Raw genomic sequence first — 13660 nt, 5'->3', positions numbered from 1 at the left:
AACTAGCCAGACTGAATTATATGATCATCTCCGACGCTGAACTCCTGGCCGTGCCATCTGTACCAGGAAGAGCCTTGACCGACACTTTCATAGACACTAGTTACAGTATTTTTAGTAATTTTTTAGTAAGATGGTAAGCTACATCTCAGGAATCTTCTCATTCACTTTTCCTTTGGCATTTTAGTTTTAAGTCTCTTTTCAAATATCTTCAGATTCTTTTCCCTCCTGTGAAATACAAAAATGATGTCAGGTGGGAGGAAATACACAGAATGAACAATAAAATGTCTCTTGCCTGAAATCTTTGCCCTAAAAATAGGAGCTGATGCTGTAGGAGAACAACGACGGGCAGCCCCTCAGTCAGGGCCCTTGGAGTCCTATGATTGCAACAACAGCATCAGGTGACGCCTCCAAGTAGTTTGTTAATGATCTATTTCTAAAAGGCAAATGGCTAAAAGACTTGTGTCCATGCAAAGAAACGCCAAGCACACGAACACCAGTAGCTCCTCCATCTCTGGGTTCCCTGACTGGGCCCTCTTTCCCGAAGCTTCCCGCCCTCCCTTCAGGGTCCCGCTCAGTGAGCTTATCCTGGACCGGGCTCTCCCTCTTCTCCCATCATAAAGGTGGTTGGTCCAAAGGTGAACGCCCAAGTCAAGCTAAACCAATCGGAGACCTCTGCCTGGGAATTTAGACCTGAGGCAAAGTCCTTTCTCTTTTAAGAGGAACTACATATAATACGTGAGATTGTAAGGTGTAGACGACCATGTGCCACGAGGATTGAAGAGCAGAAAAAGCTGGATCCAGACAGAAGAATGAAGTAGATAGCAGAGAGAAGCAGAGAAAAGTGTGAGAGAGACAGGAGTGGAGACTTCCTTGGGTTCCATGGGGTGTCCTTGGAACTGCTCCTCCCGCCTAAGTGAACATAACTTTTTATTTGCAGCCAAGAGGAGTCTTAACTCCTCTTCCTCCTACTCCTCAAGAATGTCTGATACAGAAAATGTGAATTTCCCAGGGCCAGCCCCATGGCCGAGTGGTTTAGTTCACACACTTTGCTTTGGCAGCCTGGGGTTCACCAGTTTGGATCCTGGATGTGGACCAATGCACTGCTCATCAAGCCATGCTGTGGTGGCATCCCATGTAGAAGAACTAGAAGGACCTAAAACTAGGATATACAACTATGTACTGGGGCTTTGGGGAGAAGAAAAAAGAAAAAAAGAGGAAGATTGGCAACAGATGTTAGCTCAGGGCCAATCTTCCTCACCGAAAAAAAAAAAAAAGTTTGCCTATTAAAATGAATAAAGAAAGAAAATGTGAATTTCCCACTCAGGTAGTCCCAGGTTCACAGCAAACACTTTGATCCTGCAGGAACCTCCTCTTGCTGTGATTGTGGAAGAAATCTGCCTGCTTTCTGCACTCTCCTTCCCCACACCAGTCCTCGGAGGGTCTCCAAAGACTCAAGCTGAGGATCAGGACAGACTGAGGTTTTGGGGCTCCAAAGGATCTGGGGCTGTTAGAGCCCCTAGTTAGATGGGTAGGCTGGGGTGCCCAGCCATTATTTGTAATATATTTTTTCTATAACAAAACACATTCTGAGTTCCAAATGACCAATAACTTTAGGAAGACAACCCTTAAAAAAAAAATAGGGATTGCCGTTCCATATTAATTAGTAGCGATTGCCATCACAGATGGGTTCTTTAATACACACAAGTACTCCACTAATCAGGGTTTCACTGCATTTTAAGTACCTCCAACACATTTGAGTTTTCACGTATTTAATGAGAGGGAGGAGACAACTAAACTTCAATTTAAATTTTAGGAGCATCAGTGCGTTGAATGGCCATTAGATGACGAAGCATTTGTGAAATGTTACTGTAAGTCAGCGGAGAAAAAATAACCAGCATCCTTCCTCTCTCTTTTTTTTTTCTGAGGAAGAGACAGGATTCTGTATGCTCACAAAGGAGGAAGCAATTAAGACTCTGACTCAGTTAAGAAGTTGTAAGAAAAACGTAATTTGAAAGCCTGGAGGCACTAGAGGGTTTGAGTTCTGGTTCTTTTGTTACAAGTGGATGACCTTTGACCGGGCACAAACTTCCCCTAACCTTTGTTTTCTTATCTGTGAAATGGGAGTTCTGGTAAGGCTTGCCCGCGAGTTCTCACAGACGTACTGTGAGTCTGTGTGATTACACATGTGACATTGTTTTGTAGTCTGTAAAACATTATGTAAATGTTATTTACTATTACTGTGACAATTGAAATACTAACAACTTTTAATTACTATGACTAGGTGAAAATGGCTACAGTCACATGGTCCAATTAGGATTTTTTGTGAGGCAGACACTACATGAGACGTTCACCCTCTTATCTGAGATTATCTACGAATACCTACTTTTAAAGGAAACTTTTGTTGTTTTTAAGCCCATGTAAGTTGAACTCCCGCCCAGAGCGTCAGCTCTCCTGTGCAGCAGAATTCGAGTCCTGGGCTCTCTCTCCACCCTCTCTAGATTCGGCTGGTCCTCTTCTCTTCTCCTGGGCTCCAAACCACGAATTGACCTTTCCTGACCAGGCAGGAAAAGTGGCCTCACTTGAGCCCGGACAATGCTGAGACAGAGCGAGAATAGTAGAGCTTGCATACGCTTGACTCCTGTCAACGTGACAAATAAGACGGGAAGAGCAGTGGCTTGAACAGCTGGTGTAACCAGATCTGGGACTTACTTGGGGAGAGGGAGGAGCTGGATGACATGTCAGCCAGTGAATGTCCTATCAGGTGGCAACCTCTTCCAAGCTCAGCTTGAAACTTCTGGCCTTGCACACGGGGGCCACTCAAAAAATATATATATAGTTGTTTTTTTTTTTTAAATGTTCTTTTTATTGCTGTGGCTTTTTTTTTTTTTTTGAGGAAGATTAACCCTGAGCTAACATCTGCTGCCAATCTTCCTCTTTTTTTTCTTCTTGCTGAGGAAGACCGGCCCTCAGCTAACATCCGTGCCCATCTTCCTCTACTTTATATGTGGGACACCTGCCACGGCATGGCTTGATATGCGGTGGGTAGGTCCATGCCTGGGATCACGGTGGCATACCCCAGGCCACCAAAGGGGAGTGCACAAATTTAACCACTGCGCCAACTGGCCGGCCCCTATGTATATAGTTCTTGAATGTATGGACACTACCAAGCACCTTGAAATTTTCGCAAAAACACTGCTGGTTAGTTCTCTCATCACACCCAAAATGATAATAATAATACAATTTGGGCTTCTGATGGTGAAGAGTCAATTTCTCCATCATGTTACACATTTATAGATTTACATAGAACTAAGTGCGTAAAGAGAAACATTTACCTTTTTTATTTTTACGTAGGTATTTTACTTTTTTCGTATTATTTTAGCGTCTTACTTTTCATTCACTTTTTTCCGCTATGTTTTTGAACAAAGTGGTAATTATGCTGCTCATAGACATTTGTTTCTGGATTTTTTTCATCAACAATTATAAAAAATATATTTTTCAAATTGGTACACTGTCTTCATAAATACTATTTCAGCTAGCTACCGAAAACTCCATTGGCTATATTAAGCGGTCAGATATAGGTAGCCAATCTCATGTTAAATTTTAGGGAATTTGTAACCTTCCCCTATTACAGATTATGCTGCGCTTGGCAACTCTGCCATACAGCCTGATGGTTAACCTCTAGACCACACTTATGTTGTTAAGCATTTTCAAAAGTGTACTTTTCTAAGAAAATATTATCTATTTCCATTTGAAAATATTTTCCACAGTCAAAAAAAAATAGTGAAAATATTAAAGGATAAACAACTTGCTCACAGTACTCCAGTAAACACCAAATCTCAGAAATTCATTTGTCCTCTGGTCCAAGTACATTGCTGAAGCAACAGATAACACCAGGCAGACACAGCCCCATCCACCATCACCATTACCAAAGTCACCTTCCTATGACCATGCCGGTGATGCTCTTATTAGGAACACCAAAGAGAAGCCTCATAGTGAGACCTGCACCTGAGGAGAGTAAATGCCAAAATGGGTGGCAGCTCCGATTTGCTTTAAGCATTTGTGAACCTGCTCCACGCTGGACACCGTGCTAGACGCTTTGATGTGGGGAATTCCGAGTACGCAAGTATCAGTTTGATTGGTCAAGGAACTGGTCAGCTCCTACCCTTCTGTGGAATCGAGATGAATGTTACTCAGCAGTTTTCTGGACTCTTTATCATTCAACCCTTATCTGTTCAAGGTCCTTGTCTGTTTTGCTCCTCTTCAGTTGTTAATGGTGACCCTGCCCTGGGAATTTTCTCCATACTGGTTCAACAAGTCCAGGCAGGTTCTGCCCGAGGGGCTTCTGGGCCACAGTCCTCTACCATTTACCTGCCCAGCCAAGTTTCCAACCATTCTCCTTAGCTGCATCAGTCACTCAGGCCAAGTCAGCAATTCGAAGGGACAGGGCTGCGAAAAGCAGCTTGTGGCTTCCCTGAGGCAAAAATGGCAGATGACATAGTTGGGGCCACAACCACTGGGCTAGGTGACCACATGTACTAGACACTCCTGTGTGGAGAACACCTTGTTTGGCACGGGAAAAACAAAAAGAAAATGAAGTCCTTTTAGACTTGTCCTCAACGAGCTTGCAGTCCTGCTCAGGATTCGACTCCATACGTGGTGCCAAAATTGTAGTGAATGGTGGGAGGATACCTCATAAACTGTGGAGAGGACACCAGTGGGTGCTGGAAGAGGGACGGGCAAAATCCTATCAGGGTCATTGTGCCCTTAACAGAGAATTACGGCCGCAGAGGAGCAATTCCATAGCGGAACGAAAGAGGCTTCTGCCCTGCAGCTGTTCGCAACCCAACGGGGGAGGCAAGAGAGACTGAGGGAAAAGTCAAAATGTAATATAACACAGTGTTATGTATGATTATGTGTCGAAGGAGTGAAAAAAGACAAGAACAACCGGAATTAAGCGGAAAGAGGGCGAGATTAATGAACGCTTGACAATGGAGTATGGAGGGGAGTTCGGAGCAAGGATCCAAGAAAGAGCTATAGTGAAGGAGCAGGCCAAATCTGCTTGGGTCAGAGCCTGGCTGGAGTGGATGAAGGACGCATCTGTGCAGGACTCAAGGTCAGAAAGCTATGAAGATGGCGGGTGGTTGGGAGTCCTTGGGTGCCAGATTGACAGCTCTGACCTTTAGTCTCGTGGGCAGTTGTTAAAAGCCTGTGAGCCAACGAATGACATCATGAAAAGAGGAGACCAGAAACAAGAGACTGGGGGTGGAGAAACCAGTGAGGAGGCCACTGCCTGCATTTTGAGATAAGGTCCCGTTGTGGGAGTGGAAAGGATGGATGGGTGCAAGGGACACCCGACGGAAGAATCAGTCGGCAGCACTTGCCACTCGTTGGATGTGGACAGAGAGGGAGGAGCAGCTGACGACTCAGGGAAGTCTTCAGTAGGAAGTGTGCTGAGGGGAGGACTTGGGAGCAGGCCATCAACTTCCAGTGGAAAGTCCTCGCGAGTGGAAAGATTTCTTTATCGGCAGGAGTGTACTCTCAATTGACTATCTTATGACAACCGTGGAGTTTCTCTATGAGATAGGCAGGCAGGAGGTAGCACACTGATCCACAATGACCGCACAGGACCAGGGAGCAACTCTTGGTTCACACAGGATGAGAGAGTGGAAAAAGCACTGGGACTTCGGATTACAAACCCTGGGCTGAATCCAGGTTTTTTCACCAATTCACTGCATATAGCTGGAGAAAATACTTTAAAACTCATTGGGCCAGTTTCCTTATCTGTAAAATGGGAATATAGAAGGTATTATCTATTCTTTCAGTCTCCACGAGGCTTCAACCACAGCCATTATTTGTTGAGTACTTTAGTATGTAACGGGATTTGTGTTAAGAACTTTATTTGCATTTTCTTATTTAATCATTAGAATGCCCATTCTGCATTTAAAAAGTTCCAAAATTTAGTGGCTTAAAACAATATTCACTTCAGTTGCTCACAGTGCAAACGGTGGAGGCCGGACTAGGCTCTGTGGTCCTACTGGTCTTTATGGTGGCCACTGATGTGTCTGCAGCCAGGGGGCAGTCCAGCTGGGGACTGGACTTGTCCCTCTCTATGTGGTTTCTCCAACCCTGTGGTTGGACTTCTTTCCTAGTGGCTCAGATCTCCCAAAAGTACAAAAGCAGAAGCTTCCACACTTTCTTAGGAGTTAAGTGGGGGAACGGGCACAGCTCCACCCCTGCATGCTCCTGGCCAAGGAAAGCCGGTTGCCCAGTCTAGATTTAAGCGGAAGGGACTCCATAAGGGTTCGACTAACGGAAGGGTGGTCCATCGAAGGGCAGCAGTCTCACAGACCACCATATATCGTCTCCTGTTTGTAAATGAATAATCTGTGGTTTGGGGAGGCCAGGTTACTTGCCCAGTGTCCAGAGTAGAGCTAGGCACTTTGAAGGCTGCGTTCTAAATCATGGGTCAACAGAGAAAATCTGTACAGCGTTTTAACCTAGAATCCTGGGAGCTGGGTACTGTTACTGTACTGTTATTAATTTACAAAAGAGGAACCCAGGAATAGAGTCTAAGTCTTGCCTCAGGTGACTCCGGCGTTTTGCCCCAGACACTATCCCCTGCCCACTACACCATGCTGCCTCTATGAGCAGCACCCGATCCACACAGGCACCTCGAATGTCATTGAATCTGAAGCTATTGTTCGAAGGATGGAAGCAAATCTCTTCAATCGTCCACTACCACATCTTACAGGCTGGTTGGGAACTGTGGGTTTTCCCTTTGAGTTATCCCATGATCAGGGCAATTTCCATTTCAGGTATCAATTCCTGTGTCCTCCACGATCATTTCTTGAAGCTTGACAAGGAATGAAGATGGCATCCTTGCCCAGCCAATCCCAGCCCTGACCCTCATTGGCTGCTTAGCACCACGGTTTCCTCAGCCTTTTCTTCTCTTGTAGCAGCGAGGTACTCTTTACAAAGCAGCACCTTCCTCCTTGGGTGAGGACCTTCCTGGCCTGTGGCTGGCCTCAAGTTTCCATCCTTCAATCATCACGTCAGCCTTGTGGCTTCTGAATTACTAACCATTTGGTCCCCGTCACTTCCTCTAGTTCCATAGCTAATTTCCCCATTGTCGCAACTGTGGTGGCTTCTGATGACAGCTTGCAAAGATGCTATTTCATGTGCAGTGACCTGTGGTAGCTTCCCCCTCCCGCTGCAGGTCCTGTGGGCAGAGGACTTGCTGCATGGGAAACTCCGGCTCCAGAGTCATCTGGAAGGAGCCCCACTCGGTCTGCTCACCTTTGAAGGTGGTCTGTGTGGCTGTCTTCCTCTAAGGCAGCCCTGGCTTCCTGTGGGCAGAGCCCATCCTCAAGTAGACGATGTGGGGGTGGTAGTCTCACTTTGGGGGGCTCTGCTCTATTTTGGGCAGTGACAGGGATGCAGCCATTCAGGGAGTCGCCCCCTAAGACTCCCATCTTTTCCAAGGCAAAACTATGGGGTGGCCTTGTCGCTCCTGTAAACTTTTCTCATTCAAGGCAACTCCAGATTTTACCTTTGACTTTCTTTCACCCTCATAAAAATGTTGAGGCATAATACCTGCACTTGCTACAATTCTATTTTATCTAACAAACAGCTATGTAGGCCGTTCCAAGTGCTTTGCATACATGGCCTCATTTGCCTTACTTCATAAACTTCTATTTGAATCAAATGGGGTGGGCTAGGGGCTTTCTGAAGCCTGACTTACCTCGCTGCCACTATCTCTTGTTCCCCCGCCACTGGGGGACAAGGGAAAGAAGGAACCGAGCTGCTCCGGAGGGCAAGGCCGCCTCCTACTTCCCGCAGCTGTCTTTCCAGGCTACATCTAGGGGCAGGGGGTCTCCACCCCTGCCTAGATCCAGTCGGTGGGAGGGGGGCGGTTTTTTCCGGGTCACTGGCGCACCCTCTCTACTCCCAGCCACCTGCTTGGGCTCCATCCCGGCTCCAGGCTCTCTGGAGGGCGTGAGGGACATTCCAATCCTCCCACTACCCGCGCGGATGTCGCGGGGGAGGGGGAGCGCGGTTGCTCTCCCTTTCCAGCACCAGCTTTGACCAGGTTTCTGCTCAGTCCCTGGTGACCTGAGTCACCCCCGAGAGGAAACTCAGGATTTACGAACGGTTTGAAGGTAGTGTGTTTACAGCGCACCAGGCGGCGAAGCCGCATCGCAGGCGACAGAGGCACTTTCTGGGCACCGTCTGCGCTCCAGCAGACAATTGAAAGCCAAACAGCCAAGATGCCTCCTCGCCAGACCAAATATGGTCACAAGCGCTCAGCAGCCTCCCGCGGCAAGGCCGGCCCCGGCGGGGTCTCCCGCGCGGGGCGCCCCGGGCCCGCCCTCGGGCAGCACGGCGGAGCAGCGCGGGGCTCCGGACGCTCCCGGCCCCACGGAGGGCGCGGCGCCCACGAGCGGCCGTTCCTCGCCGGGGCCGCGCCGCGCGCCCTCCGCCGCCCCCAGCCTTGGTTTCGGTCCACAAGCCCTTGATTAAACTGGCTCGGGCCACTTTCCCTTTGACCCCGCCCCGAGTCCGTGGTAAACCCAAAGGAATGCGGGTCCGGGGCTCCGCGGGAGAGCTCCGCGCGCCCCGGAGAGGGTGGGGGTTCCTGCCTCCTGCGACCCCGCCAAGTGGCCAGCATGCTGAGGGGCTTCTGCAGCCCGGCCGGGGACAGGGGGACCAGGAGAGACGGGGGCGGAGGGGGGGGGGGGCGCCAGGAGGAGGTGAAGGGGAGGGGCGAGCGGGGGCGGGCAGGCCCGGGACTCGGAGGTCATGCATAATTCAACAGCTCGGCTTTCGGGCCCGCCTCTTTCCTGGGAGTGGGAGTTTGCTCCAAACTTTGTTTATGGGACAGTCGGGAGCCGCGGCGGCCGCGCTGTCTGCTTCTCCTCCGCCTCCTTCCCGCGGAGCGCGAACGCCCGGGGCCGGGCCGGGGGATGTGAGAGCCGAAGCCCCTCGGCTGCCTGGCACCGCGTCGGCTGGGGATCTGCCAGCCGGGCCGCGGCTCCAGCCCTGCGCGCTCGCACGCGCCCGAGCGACCCAGGCCCGACGGCGAGTTCGGGCGGGACGCGGCCGCCGCACGCCCCGACTCGGCTTCGCTGCGCGCCCAGGTAGTGCCCGCCGGCGGGGCGCGCTCCCCCCCCCCCCGGGCGCCCGGCCTCGGGCCTCCGGACGCGAGGGGTCGCGGACGGGCTCGGGTGGCGACTTCTTTGGGGGGCTGCCTGCCGTGGAAAGTTGCGACCTGTCCTTTGCCACCAGCAGTTCAGCAACGTCGCGAGTACAGTTACCCCCTCCCCTCCTCCCTTCCTCCCCGCCCCCCCCCCCCCGTAACTCCTTGGCTTCAAGAAAGTTGCATAATTCTCGAGGCCAGGAGGGACCCCTCCCCCATCCGCCTGGTCTGACTGCTGAGCGTCTGCGATCCCCAGGCGCACACCTATCCGTCTCCTCTTTTTCTTTTCTCTCTCGTCTCCCCCTGGACCCCTCCTTCGACTTTAAGTAAAAGGCCGACCCGACCTCCTTTCTCCTTGCAGAAGATGAATCCGGCCTCGGCGCCCCCGCCGCTCCCGCCGCCCGGGCAGCAAGTGATCCACGTCACGCAGGACCTCGACACGGACCTCGAAGCCCTCTTCAACTCGGTCATGAACCCCAAGCCCAGCTCGTGGCGCAAGAAGATCCTGCCCGAGTCCTTCTTCAAGGAGCCTGACTCCGGCTCGCACTCGCGCCAGTCGAGCACCGACTCGTCCGGGGGCCACCCGGGACCCCGGCTGGCCGGCGGCGCCCAGCACGTCCGCTCGCACTCGTCGCCCGCGTCCCTGCAGTTGGGCACCGGCGCGGGCGCGGCGGCCAGCCCCGCGCAGCAGCACGCGCACCTCCGCCAGCAGTCCTACGACGTGACCGACGAGCTGCCGCTGCCCCCGGGCTGGGAGATGACCTTCACGGCCACTGGCCAGAGGTACTTCCTCAAGTAAGTCAGCCCGGACCCCGGGGGGCGCAGAGTGACCATGCCCAGGGCGCGCGCGCTGGTTCCTGTGGGTGCGCGTGTGTGTGAGTGAGATGGTGTGTGTCTTTTCTCGGTTCTTTCCCAAAGATCTGGGAGCTGGGAGTGAGTCTCTGGGTGTTGGAATTGTAAGGGATCAGAAGCAGAGAGTCTGAGGAGGTTCTTGCAGGGGATGTGGAAACTCCTAGAGGTAGGAGGAAAAAAAAGTTTCTGGAGGATTCTTATGAAACGCATAGGTGACTTTACCCTGAGTCTGGAGTATGGATACAGACTCCTGGGCAAAAAATCCTCGCCCTGCCCTGTTCCTAGGCAAAAAACCCTCTCCCTGCCGAGCCCGCTCTAAGCCTGATACCCCAGAGCCTGGCCCATTGGGATGTGACGCCGAGACAAATGAAAGCAGAGTTCCGAGGCCTGGGAGGAGAGTGACTCTTGGTAATGTAGGTGGTCCGCAGCCTCTCTGTTCTTGGGAAAAGCAAGCTGGAAAACTGAACCCTGCCTGTAGGCCTTACTGCTCCCGCTGGGTGACGCGATGGCCACACGAGCAGTGATGTAATTAGCAACTGCGTGGTGAGGTTGTGGGCTGGACAAATAATTGTGTGGAAATTGGGTCAGGAGTTCTATGATGTCTCACTTGGTAACCTGAACTTCCGTGGGATCAGGAGCCTGCTGGTCATTCTTCTCTTTGCGTGTGTTCTGGCTTTTTGATTTAACGAGTTTTACATTAGATTTGAATTGGACGGTATGGGAAAATACCTTCACAGACATAAAGAAGATTGTTTCAGTTGTGGTACCCTAAGATAATTATATTCCGGAGGAGAAACCAAGCCGGAACTTGAAATGTGACCAGTGAGGTCACGAGGGTCAGGCTGTTGATGGCCTAGATGGAAGTTGTGCCCGCTGGACCACAGGGTTCAGGATTGCCAGAGCTGACCGTTGGCCGCCACACAGGGAAGCTCCTCTCCTCAGCAGCTGCCTTAGAATTTATGTTAAAGCCCATATTTCTTGGATGGAGTAGCCTTAGTTTAGAAGTTGTGTTAAGAAGTTCTGTGCTATTTTTGAAACGTAATCCAGGCTTTCTTTGGCACTAGTATTTGATACGTTGATTGCTCTGAGGGGCCCTAATGATGAGTACACAGCGGTGGACGATGTTTATGATAGCCAGCTCTTTGACTCATGCTGCTGACCAATGACTCCTTCCCCATCCCAAAGCTGTTGACATCTCGTGCAAGAAGGAGTTCTGTATCTTGTTTCTGGGGTTGGTGCCATGCTGGGAAGCTCGTGTCCTGAAACAGACTCGATGGTCATTTTATTCCACGACTGGTCTTCTCTCGGTTATGGAGCGATAGTGTGGACGCGTACTCGGTGCTTTGACTTCCAGATGGCTGGTGGAACTCAAGTATGTGATGTAATAACATGAGATTTTCCTAAATGTGATGATATTGTTTTAAAGGATGACATTAGTTTCTATAGTACATAAAGGTCCAAAACAGCTAGCATCTTGTATTGTTTACTTAGGTAAATACAATTTTGAATATTTTCTTGTGGCTTTTATAGAAATGGACTTAGTAATAAACACAAATAGAAAAAGACCCAGTAGTTTACAATAATTTGGGGGGGATCTTTTTTGGTCCCAAATGATTCTTGAATTGTGTTTATGAATATACACACACAAATATATACGTATTTGATCAGGATACTGTGGTTATTAAAAGTATGAAATAAGAGCTAGACTTGTCTAACATCCGAGGAAAGCTAGGAGAAAAGAGCCCCAAGCAAAAGCAAAACAAAAAAATTCCCTTTTATGCCCATGTTTTGAATGATTGGAGGAGCTCAGAACTAAGTTCCTGGAAGTAGGGCAAAAATGGAAGTTAGCCTTGGGGTTTCGAGAACGTTGCTCTGAGCCATCTGCGCATCCCCCGCCACAGACACGCCCCAACCCAAAGGCGAGCGCATCTGCATCTTGTGTGGGATCCTCAGCGAAGAGGAAGCTGGAAAAACGTGTAGGTACTAGGCTAGCCTGATGTGATGCTGTCTCTGGAAACTTTTTGACTAAGTAGCTAAGGGAATTTAAGAAATTAAGTCATCGTGGCTATTGTCTTTCAAGATAAACAATCTGCCTCTCTCCTCTGAGTTTCTTTTGGAGCTTCCTTTAAAGTTGGGATAAGGCAGTTGTTGTATGTCACACTGTGTCACAAAGCCTCACAAGGCGTTGTATTTTGGTGGATTAAGTAGATGCTTGAAAAATGATGGCAACTGACCCTGAATTAATTTTCATAAAATCTGCCCATTGCTTTGCTCCGTCATCTGTGAAATCGGGCTAGCAGTAGAATCCTATTCTTGATTCTGTCAGGAGTTGGGGGTTTTATAAATCGGAAATCAAAGTATTTTAGAATTGACAAGTGTCAGGGTTTTTTTGTTTCCTTTTTTTGGCTAGCCGACTGAGGCAGGGAAGGGTGACGACGATGTGACTCTGGGAACGTCATGTGGTTATTTAAGGGTGGGCCCTGGATGGCAGCTTGAATCTGTCGCCATCTACTTAAGGAACAGTTTTCCGTTGTCACCACTCCCACCTTTATCCCCTTGTCACTCCCCCAGCTGAACAATGAGCTTTATGGGAAACAAAGCCTGGGCGTCTAAGAAGCTTTAAAAGCTTTTTGTCATTGTCCTGGGTAAGATTGTTCCTGGCTGTATGAGGTAATCACTTTCTGGTGCCTCGCGAAGGTCACCTTCCCTGAGCGTCCACACCTTCGCTGGTGTTGGCGGTGGTGTTGGCGGTCCTTCAGGGTAGCGTGTAACAATGGAGGATGGGGTTGATTGGGAAACAGGGCCCCTGAGGACCGTGACCTGGTTCCTGCCCGCCTGCAGAGCTGCTCGTCGGTCGGGCAGGGCTGTGTCGCTGTTGCCCTCTTGGCAACCTGGTATGCTGACTTTCAACATGGATCACGTTAAAATTTAAAAGAATTTCTGGTTATAAATGGAATACGTGTTTCTTAAACCAGAAAACAGAGAACTGTAAAGAAGAAAATGATCTGGCTTCATTAGAATTTTCCTTTCTTGTAGACAAATTTTATTTGACATATTCTATAAGAAAAAAAATTTTATCCCCACTCTTAAATACAATTCTGGTTATAACATTTGCCTGCCACTCCCAATTTTTAGTAATAATGTAGTGTTTTGCCTTTTCTGAAATGTGTGGTGGAAAATTATTTTTGTCAGAGTTATCTATATACTTGGTAACAAATCCAATAGTACAGAAGGACTTTTGTTGAAAAACGATGGTTTCCTTTACCTGGTCAAGGCTGACAGTGGGAACCTTTTAATTGTTTTTAACTGTTTCTGTGTTTAATTATTAGATTGGCTCCTCCGTGACCCTATGTAATATGCTTTTACCGCTATTTTTTGACTTATCAACTTTTTACCTCCCGATATGAAAGTGAGAATGTCACTCCTTAAACAGTTTTTTTCCTTCCTCTCCCCAATTCGATATCGATGTTATTTTTACTTTGTCTGTTCGGCCACCTGTGTGATTTTTGGTCGACATTGACAATATCTCTTGACGCTCCATGTCGTGAGTCCAGGAGCTTTGGGGCCTACCACTTCTGTAATTCGATTTTTGTCAACGGCAACTTAACGTTC

General features: G+C 49.3%; 1 protein-coding gene across 1 annotated transcript in view; it reads left to right on the top strand.

Moving 5' to 3' along the window:
• The first annotated feature begins 8769 nt into the window (after window positions 1–8769).
• Window positions 8770–13660, top strand: part of WWTR1 (WW domain containing transcription regulator 1) — a 120535-nt gene continuing 115644 nt past the window's right edge. Inside the window, exons 1-2 of the mRNA XM_023621089.2 lie at window positions 8770–9137; window positions 9558–9991. Of these exons, the coding sequence (XP_023476857.1) occupies window positions 9561–9991 (431 nt within the window). The 5' untranslated portion in view covers window positions 8770–9137; window positions 9558–9560. The remainder of the gene's footprint in view (window positions 9138–9557; window positions 9992–13660) is intronic.

The sequence above is a fragment of the Equus caballus genome, chromosome 16 (genome assembly GCF_041296265.1).
Source record: "Equus caballus isolate H_3958 breed thoroughbred chromosome 16, TB-T2T, whole genome shotgun sequence".
Lineage (NCBI taxonomy): Eukaryota > Metazoa > Chordata > Mammalia > Perissodactyla > Equidae > Equus > Equus caballus.
Note: the sequence above shows the minus strand (reverse complement) of the source record. Positions and strands in the feature narration are given on the sequence as shown.